This window comes from Phyllopteryx taeniolatus, chromosome 16, assembly GCF_024500385.1.
Source record: "Phyllopteryx taeniolatus isolate TA_2022b chromosome 16, UOR_Ptae_1.2, whole genome shotgun sequence".
Lineage (NCBI taxonomy): Eukaryota > Metazoa > Chordata > Actinopteri > Syngnathiformes > Syngnathidae > Phyllopteryx > Phyllopteryx taeniolatus.
In genome coordinates this window covers 8,549,626-8,559,915 of record NC_084517.1, presented here as the reverse complement: position 1 = coordinate 8,559,915, position 10,290 = coordinate 8,549,626, and the positions used below count along the sequence as shown (strand labels likewise).

The window sequence follows — 10,290 nt, the reverse complement described above, 5'->3', positions numbered from 1 at the left end:
TACAGCGAAAGCCAAGCAGGAAGGTAAGCTCTGAAAGAACTTGACTTTTATATTATTTTGCGTGTATGTGGCATTTTTGTCAGTTTCAGTCGGAGTGATGTTTGTTGTATTTTCAGTGAGGGGTGTTCGGGTAGGGTTTGGTCAAGGAGGAGGGCGAAAGGCCAAACACATACGTAACGTATCTTAATGGAAGAAGGAATGTCTGTGCTGGTTGATAGTTACGCAATAAATATAGTGGCCCGGAAAGCACTTACGAGGATCATGGCAGAGAATTGCTGAGTTCATATGGTCCACATACGCGTTAAACTCTATCAATATCAATATCTATTATTCGCATGTTCGCGTTGATCAGCATAGAAAGATGTCCCCTTACACTCGGACGCCACTTGACAACCCTCAATTAGTGCACATCATGAACACATGCAAACTGTCTCAAAATACTCTACTGCTTAAATAAGCGGATGGACTGCTAAAATAAATGGATTGCATTGAATGGTTCAGAGCTAGCTATGATATACATCATATCCATCAGTCAGGCCAAGTGAAAACCACTAGATAATTAATTCTGAGTTGCTTCTCCTCACTAGGGTCGCGGGCCTGCTGGAGCCTATCCCAGCTGTCATCGGGCAGGAGGCAGGGTACACCCTGAACTGGTTGCCAGCCAATAATTTTAAAAAATTCTGTGAATCTGGATAACTCTTTGCATGTAAGTAGTAAGGCCGAAAAACAACATTGAATACCCATGACCTTCGATCCCTCAGGCGGCACTACATTAAAAACCGGATATTGCCACGTGGCTTCAGGAATTATTTATATAACCATTATCAGTTAACAGTTTGTCGCTACATCTACAAATGCAAGTTAAAACTATACCATGCAAAGTATACCTAGAAACTCCACTAGCTTCTCTGGGCCTGAGCTCATCTGAGATGGACTTACACTAAGTGGAAAAGTGTGCTGGGGTCTCACGAGTTCACATTTCAAGTTGTTTTTGGTAGGTTTTACACAATCAGGATTTTTGGGGCCGATCAGCGAGTTTTTATTTAAAAAATTTTTTTTTTAAATGACGGATCTGATCACAAGATAGAGCGATGTGTCTATTTAAATGACTTGTTCATTTACTGTATATACTTGTATACTGAGTATCTTCAAAAATATTCTCTAGTCAGGTGATGTATTCTAATCAGTGAGGTCAAACCAACATTACAACATGACAGAAATAATGGGTACTAACTTACTGTAATTAAATTACTTTGTTGTAGTTAAATTACTTCACACACCGAAAATATTTCGAGCATGATTCAACCTAACGTCGGCGTGTTTATGTACAACCATTTGTGCTAGCACTACCTTGCTAGTCTACATAACGTTTTGTTAGCTGCTTGTGAGCCGTCTCGTATTAAAAGTACGTGAACATACCTCAAGCAATCATTGAACGAACGTCTTCTCCCGAGCACCGGTGACCACCACCACGCGTTTTCTCCCAGTTTGTTCATTTTTGACCAACACAACACGTGCGCGATCCATTGTTTTTGTCGTGGCCGTGGAAACGAGTGTATCCGGTCGCGTTTGATTTGACAAAGCCCAGTGGTCGTAAATGATGGCAAATAAAGATGATTCTGAAACGCTAGTTTATTTTCTTTTGACAAGTATGTCCATAAAACACACAAGGAATTTGTCTCCGGTAGTTGGAGCCGCTCTAATACGACAACAGACAGTCAATTGACAGAGAACACTTTGAGACATAAAGACATTGACAAAAAAAAGTCACTGAGCAATAAAGGGTTGATAGTTATCTGGTTATGCCGGTACATTAATTTTTTTTTTGACAATTGTCCTCTAGCACTTAGAGCAGTTCAAATGACTAATATTTTTGTATTCAAATATACTGTATACGACGGCAACGCGGAGTAAGTGTCTTTTGCGGAACCAATCAATGACGTCATTGATCGGATCTGCGTATTATGACATTAAGCCGATGAGTCGATCAGCATAAAATGCAAATCATCGGCCAATACCGATCAAGCTGATCAGATCAGTGTAAAGTCTAGTTTTTGAAGGAAATGGATGTCGTGTTGTTTGGGCCAAAGAGGAAAAGGACCATCCGGTTTGTTATCAGCTCAAAGTTTGAAAGCCGGCATCTGTACCATCCTGTTTCAAACGCTCCACCATCATTCCAGTCCCCAAGAAACCTGCAATCTCGGTTCTAAATGACTACAGGCCTGTCGCTTTGACATCTGTGGTCATGAAGTCCTTTGAACGTCTCGTGCTGGACCATCTCAAGAGTGTCACAGGTCCCCTGCTGGACCCCCTGCAGTTTGCCTACCAAGCGAACAGGTCTGCGGATGTTGCAGTCAACATGGGACTGCACTTCATCCTAGAACACCTCGACAGTGCAGGGACCTACGCGAGGATCCTGTTCGTGGACTTCAGCTCAGCGTTCAACACCATCATCCCTGAACTCCTTTCATCCAAGCTTCTCCAGCTCAACGTCTCACCTGCCATCTGCCAGTGGATTTACAGCTTTCTGACAGGCAGGACACAGCAGGTGAGGCTGGGGGAGGCCACCTCATCCACACGCAGCATCAGCACTGGGGCGCCCCAAGGTTGTGTCCTCTCTCCACTCCTCTTCTCTCTACACGAACGACTGCACCTCAGCGCACCCGACTGTCAAACTCCTGAAGTTTGCAGATGACACCACTGTCATCAGCCTCATCAAGGACAGTGACGAGTCTGCATATCGACAGGAAGCGGAGCGGCTGGAGCTGTGGTGCAGCCGACACAACCTGAAGCTGAACACGCTCAAGACTGTAGAGATGATCGTGGACTTCAGGAGGCATCCTTCGCCACAGCTGCCCCTCACGTTGTCCAGCTGCCTTGTCAACCGTCAAAACCTTGAAGTTCCTGGGAATTACAGTCTCTCAGCACTTGAAGTGGGCGACCAACATCAACTCCGTTCTCAAAAAGGCCCAGCAGAGGATGTACTTCCTGCGGCTTCTGAGAAAGCACGGCCTGCCACCGGAGCTGCTGAGACAGTTCTACACAGCGGATCGAATCAGTCCTGTGTTCTTCCATCACAGTCTGGTTTGGTGCTGCTACAAAAAAAGGACAAACTCCGACTGCAACGGACAATCAAAACTGCTGAAAGGATTGTCGGTACCCCCCTACCGACCCTCCGCATCCCGGTCACCAGCTCTTCCAGCTCCTTCCCTCAGGGAGGCGTTACCGATCAATGCAAACTAGAACTAGCAGACATTCCAACAGCTTCTTCCCTCTTGCGATCAACTTCTTAAACACCATCCATCCATTTTCTGAGCCACTTCTCCTCACTAGGGTCGCGGGCGTGCTGGAGCCCATCCCAGCCGTCATCGGGCAGGAGGCGGGGTACACCCTGAACTGGTTGCCAGCCAATCGCAGGGCACATAGAAACTAACAACCATTCGCACTCACAGTCATGCCTACGGGCAATTTAGAGTCTCCAATTAATGCATGTTTTTGGGATGTGGGAGGAAACCGGAGTGCCCGGAGAAAACCCACGCAGGCACGGGGAGAACATGCAAACTCCACACAGGCGGGGACGGGGATTGAACCCCGCACCTCAGAACTGTGAGGCTGACGCTCTAACCAGTCGGCCACCGTGCCGCTTCTTAAACACCTAACCTACAATTTCATTACAACATGCTGGCAATTTTTTGACTTGAGTTTGTTGTCACATTTCTGTGGGGCCAATTATGTATTACTCGTGCACTCACTGTAGTTGTCTCGCCATGCTGCACTATTTGCCTATACTGGCCACTCATGCCAGAGTAGCATCTGCCCCATTTGCACACTGATTGAGGAGTATCTGCAACATTTGCACAACCAACATTGTCCCAGACTATCGCACTACTCGTCACTTAAAACCGCATCCACTCCTTGAAGTCTCGGCACCCTTTGCACAATGGTCATTTCACCGGACTATTGCAATATTAGTCATTCGAACTGCTCCAAGTGCTAGAGGACTCTGCATCTTTTTGCACAATTGTCCAAAAAAAAATGTACCGGCATTACCAGATAACTAGCAATCCTTTACTGCTCAGTGACTGGTTTTTTTTTTGTCAATGTCTTTCTGTTGTCGTACTAGAGCGGCTCCAACTTCCGGAGACAAATTCCTTGTGTGTTTTTTGGACATACTTGGCAAATAAAGATGATTCTGTAATGATATGAGGGTGTGTTAGTGCCCATGGCATGCGTAATTTGCACATCTGTGAAGGCACAATTAATGCTGAAAGGCACTTACAGGTTTTGGAGCAACATATGCTGCCATCCAAGCAACGTCTTTTTCAGGGACGTCCCTGCTTATTTCTGCAAGGCAGTGCCAAGCCTGCTCATCTTACAACAGTGTGGTTTTGTAGTAAAAGAGTGTGAGTACTAGACTGGCCTGCCAGCAGTACAAACCTGTCTTCCATTTGAAAATGTGTAGTGCATTATGAAGTGCAATATACGACAGCGGAGTCCGCAGGGGGTTGAGCAACTAAGTGGTACATCAAGCAAGATTGTTAAAGCTTTGTCGTTGGAATTCTTTCCCAATTAGTGTCCTCAGTTCATAAATGTGTATTGAGTGTTTTTAAAAGGAAAGGTGATTTAACACAGTGGTAAACATACCCCTGCCTCAGCTTTTTTGGAATGTGTTGCAGGCATCAAATTCAAAATGAGTAAATATTTGCAAAAAGAAAACTGTTATCACTTGGAGCCTTAAATATCTTTGTGGTGTAATCAATTGAATATGGGTTGAAAATGATTTGCATATCATTGTATTCTGTATTCGAACATCCCAACTTTATTGGAATGGGGGTTTGTACAAATCTCTTAATTTTGAAGAATTTGGGTGATGGGGAGAATAGCAGAATATTTTGGAAGTTGTAATGGTTTTGAATCGGTCAAGAAATGCGGAAGGAGGAGGGATTAATATAGGATGACTTAATGTGGAAAAATTGGGGATTGCAATGTAGAAAAATAGAATTTGGGGAATGTGGGAATTCTTGGAATGTTAAATATTTCCCAAGGTGATTTGAATGAGCTGAAAATGTTTAATTTGGAACGGGAAGGACGGTTAACTTTTAAAAAAAAAAAAAAAAAATATTAATAGATAATTTTGAATAAATGGGGATTTATATATTTATTTTGAAATTCTGGAAAAGCTGTGAATTTTTGGAATATTAAAAATGTTCTGAATGCCCTGAATCGTTTGAATGTTGAAATAATTGAATCGATTAAGAAGTCCAGTAGTTGAATGTCAAAAAAGTTGGGGCATAGAAATTAAAACAAAAAATGGAGTAACATACTTAAAGGTGCAATGATGAATCAACTGATTATCAAATTTAATAAAAAAAAATCCCATTTCAGCATCTCAACAGTAAATATGAATAATTATAATAATAAAGCAGACAGTAAATTTGTATTATAATAATAAAGCACACTATCATCTTTTTGTTTCATCATAAGACATTTGCAAACTTTGGAAAACAATTATCAACATTTTTGCCTATTTTCTAAGATGTTACGGACCAAACCGGGAACTGAATCATAATAAATTTATATTTGTGCATTTTCTGTAGTCAATTTGAAATAATGTTCCATTTTTAATAAAGGGATGGAAGATTTGTTTTTTTAATCTTTCATCGATTAATCAAAAAAAAAAAAGATTAATTGATTATTAACGTCATTACTTGCCGCCCTAAACATATGTACAATTAAAATGGCATGCATTTTCCAGATATGAGACAGGCCTCAACTCCGACAATGTTCAAATCCAGGTGGAAACAGTTCTATTTAGTTGTGCAAATGATCACTCCTAATATTTCATCTGCCCTCCTCTCTTTTAATTTAATGTAGCTGTACTTTGAATTGCCTTTGTGATCTACAAATAAGCTTTGCCTCGCCTTGTCATATAAATTACCATTAGCTGGATGCCTCCCGTTTGTATTCAATTCAATTTACTGGTCTTGAGTATTTACACATTTTTGTAGTCTAGTTTCTACACACAAGAACACTTTTACACAGAGGTCTTTATTGTTCTAAGTTTCTTGGCATGCTCCTCTAGTAAGGATAGGTGGTTCAGAGAATGGATGGATGGATAGTAACAAAGATAGTAAATGATAAAGACGTTGGTGTAACTATTACAAATGCATACCTACTTTTGCACCCACTTCTATGTGTGTGCATACATGCATATACAGTATTTGCATACATGTACAGTATGTATACTATGAACGTCATGAATTCATATACTATGCTACAAGTCAAAGGTTTGGACACTTACTAGTGCTATTGAATGAGAAACTGTGTCCATACTTTTGACTGGTAGTGGATCTTGTTTGTGATTGTTATTAATCTTTAAATTGTATTGGTGTGTGGCATTTTTGATTGCATTTTTAATGGTATGGTATACACTCCAAAGAATCACAAAAAAGACTAAGGTGCCTTGATTCTTAGCTGGGCTTTTACTCTACTCGACCAACTTTGTTTTGCTTGATAAGGATTTAGGATTAATAGTCACCCTCTGTTGTTGTGTCTTATGCCTTTGGCTTAGATGGCTCATAGGCTCCTAGTACGCAGGATTTGGACGCTCTCTGCAAAAGAGATCCGCTGCCTCCCAGCATCCTCTGCTGCTGTCGCCTCCACTTCCTTTTCCACCTCCCTGCAGCCTTCAACAGCCCGGGTCTCCTTCCTCTCCGCCTCACACACTCTGCATCGTGCTCTTCCTCACGCCTCCCGTCGGCAAGTCTCCTTCAATGTTCAGGACAATGAGGATTTCACAGAGAGGGTCGTCAAGAGTCAACTGCCAGTGCTGATTGACTTTCATGCACAGTAAGTATGCACAGTGCAGATAATTGTTTTTAATAAAAGATTGCCTTGAAGCTTACACTATAATGTTGCTGAACACTGCAGTATATCACAAAGATTATTTGCATTAAATTAACAATTCCATGTTTATAGGTACAGTTGCAATGTAAATTATTCAAAAAAATTACATGCAAACTTCAAGAACAATTTTAAATAGTGCAACATTAATATTACAACACAGGATGTCATTTCCAATTTATACTATCTCAGTTATTCAAGCACTTAATGACAAGCATCTTTAGTATTTAGTAGAACACCATTTTGTTACTGTTGTTGTTAATGATCTGCTGCAATTGTGATGCTTAACCACACACCAGCATAGCAGCATAGAAAATGAGGGTTGAAGATGCAACCTTAGTCAAATGCCCATTGCTACATTGTACAATGTTGAATACATACTACCATTTTTGTGTATGCTTCCAGGTGGTGCGGTCCTTGTAAAATTCTTGGCCCAAGGTTGGAGAAGGCTGTTGGAAAACAAAAAGGCCGTGTTGCCATGGCAAAAGTAGACATTGACGATCACACAGACCTGGCTATTGAATATGGGGTGAGATGGACACTTTATTTACTTTGGTCCAACATCAATGAAAATGATGCATATAAACTCATTCAAAAAAATATAATGTGGCTCAGTGACCCAGTGTTTTCTTTTTCAAGCCATGCTTTATTACTGGTAAATTGGTCCAAATAATGAAGGGGGGGAGGGGATCCTGTCCTACAATGTTCATATGTTGGATCTCCAGCAAAACAGTTCTGTTGTTCTGGTGCCGGAGACTTTTTTTTTTCCTAACTGTTGAAAACATAACCACCTTGGTGGAGGCAAACAGACGACATAATAAAGTCTACAAGACAACTCGTTATGTACACTAGTCTAATGTAATGTTTCTTAATTTTGAGTTACACTGTCAGAGATTTTGTGTTCTCTATGTGCAGTGGTGTCAAGCTGCCCTGCATCATACCAAGCATAAATTTATGTAAGCAATTAAGGTCACTAGAATATTAGAAATATCTCTTGGCATCAGTGCCATTCTGCATCCCTATAAATTACAACAATTACAAAGTTTTGATGCAGCTCTTTTTTTAAATGTTATAACTAGATTTTGTAAGTGCCTCAACTGTCTGGTGAGTGTATCATAACATACATTGAATTCAAAGTCTGCTGCACCCACTGCAGATAAATCTGTGGGCACCAACTACTTGATCTCAACATCTTTCTTCAATTTTGATGAGGTTATATTGTTTTCTCAGATTAAATGTTATTCAAATCGCTGTTAACATTTAAATTTAGGCTAACCATATTATTGGAACTTGTTTTGTTAGTTAAGATTTTGTGGTCCATCTGCATTGTCATAAATGCATTTCCAAATGTACTGTTTCTGATTTTGTACAATATTGGTGACTTTGACAGAGGGATTCTGTTTGCTCTCACAGGTGTCTGCCGTTCCAACAGTTATCGCGATGAGAGGAGGCGATGTTGTCGACCATTTCGTGGGGATCAAAGATGATGATGAACTGGACTCATTTGTCAGCAAGATCATTGGGAAATAAACCAGCTTTCCCAGGCCTGTCACTTCACCACCACCATCACTGTGCCGTTTTCAATGATTCTGGCGTTCCCATTTAGAGTCTGTTGAGCATCAAGGCCTCGACAACAGCCAAGCTGTGTCCGTGCTCACACCCATCCCTAGTGTCACTGCTTTTGCCGTGTACTGTCTCGTCTGTCTCTCAGTTTCTTGTTTTAGTAATGGGTGTGGGCCTCCATTGACCTTGGAAGTAAATTCTGTGCACCTCCCTCAAGCACTTACTGTCGTTAGTGACAGCTCCAACAGCTTTATTCAAACCTTTACAGGCGGTGTATTACGTGTAATAGTTGTTCATAGGAGAAAATACACCACAGTACTGAGCTTATATTGTGGACTATGAGGGATGAACAGTTAAAGTTTTAGTAGAAAAGAGGATTTAACTTAAAACCAGAGAACTGAATGAGGTATGTTACAGTGTTAACTGTAGTTTCTGCTTTCGTCCACGCGAGGGTAGCGTTTCTCTTACATGACCAAACCACACAAATGATCGTTTTACACCAATATGCCTAGTAATGTGATTGAAAATGTGAGTTTGTGCATGTGCACCTTTGGGTCCTGACTGTGAAACTTGCAAGATGCAGGAATTGCAAAGAATTTGCTTTCATGTATTACTGAAATGAACGATGTACAAACAACCACATGAAGTAATAAAGAAATCAAAATGTTTTGCATTTGACTTGGTTCATTTCCTGTGATTAAAGTACAAATTTTCCATTGCGTGTGACAAATGCATGTGTAACCCATGAGCTATTATTGGTGTGTTTGATAGAGGCGGAGGTACTCTAAGGACAGGCACATATTTACAGTAGTCATTTGGGGGCCTGCCACATCTGTGTAGTGCACTGATTATTTTTTTATTTTTTATCTCAGGACAAGGTCTTCAATGATAAAATCCTTATGAGGAATTCAGATGTCCAGTGGGATTCATATTTTTTTGTACATAAATAACACTAGCTGTAACATGGAGGGTAAATGTGAACTTTACATGAGACAGAATAGCATTATCACCCTGTATTGTGAATGAATCCCATGGGTTGAAAAAACAAGACACACATGGCCCATGCAGGGTCTCCTATTGTATGTGGTAGTTTGAGCACTTGAGTCATGGTTCCAAAGAAAAAGAGGGTTAAAAAAAAAAAAAAAAAGTCATTCAAACGGAATTGAGTTGACTGTTAACTCTTTCTCATCATTGCCCTCATCTCCACACAGCTGGCAGACCAGCCTTCCTTTGGTTCCTCTTATAGAGCCCACAGTTGACATAATGGTTATCAAACGACAATCAGTAGACTTGCACTTTACTCTTTCCTTCTCTGATGAGATCACTGCAATGATGTGGGCATGCAGAGCCGTTCAGTAGCACCCACAGGAGAATTTAGTCGGGGGAATTCCACTGGTATTACTTATAGTATGCATGATGAAAGCAAGTACACTAAGCCGAAGCAGATGAAGGCCCAGACGTACGACTGTTCCATCGATCCATCCGTCCATTATCTAAGTCGCTTATCCTCACAAGGGTCGCGGGAGTGCTGGAGCCTATCCCAGCTATCATCGGGCAGGAGGCAGGGTACACCCTGAACTGGTTGCCAGCCAATCGCAGGGCACATACAAACAAACAACTATTCGCACTCACATTCACGCCTACGGGCAATTTAGAGTCTTCAGTGCTGCTTCAAAAGACATTCCTAACATAGTTTTGTCTTGGACGGAATGACAGCATCGTTGTTAATGATGTACCATCAGCAAACACTGCCTGACTCTCTTTAAACCGCCCTGGACCTGACACACTCAATCAAGATTAGGTCATTCTCTCAATGTCTGCCTT

At 41.3% G+C, this 10,290-nt stretch overlaps 1 protein-coding gene across 1 annotated transcript; it reads left to right on the top strand.

Annotated features, from left to right (window-relative positions):
- txn2 (thioredoxin 2) lies at positions 1–9,144 on the top strand. The gene is made up of 5 exons (XM_061749752.1): positions 1–23; positions 588–706; positions 6,572–6,849; positions 7,309–7,432; positions 8,317–9,144. The coding sequence occupies exons 3-5, from the start codon at positions 6,572–6,574 to the stop codon at positions 8,431–8,433; spliced, it is 519 nt and encodes a 172-aa protein (XP_061605736.1). The 5' UTR covers positions 1–23; positions 588–706; the 3' UTR covers positions 8,434–9,144.
- The last annotated feature ends 1,146 nt before the right edge of the window (positions 9,145–10,290 follow it).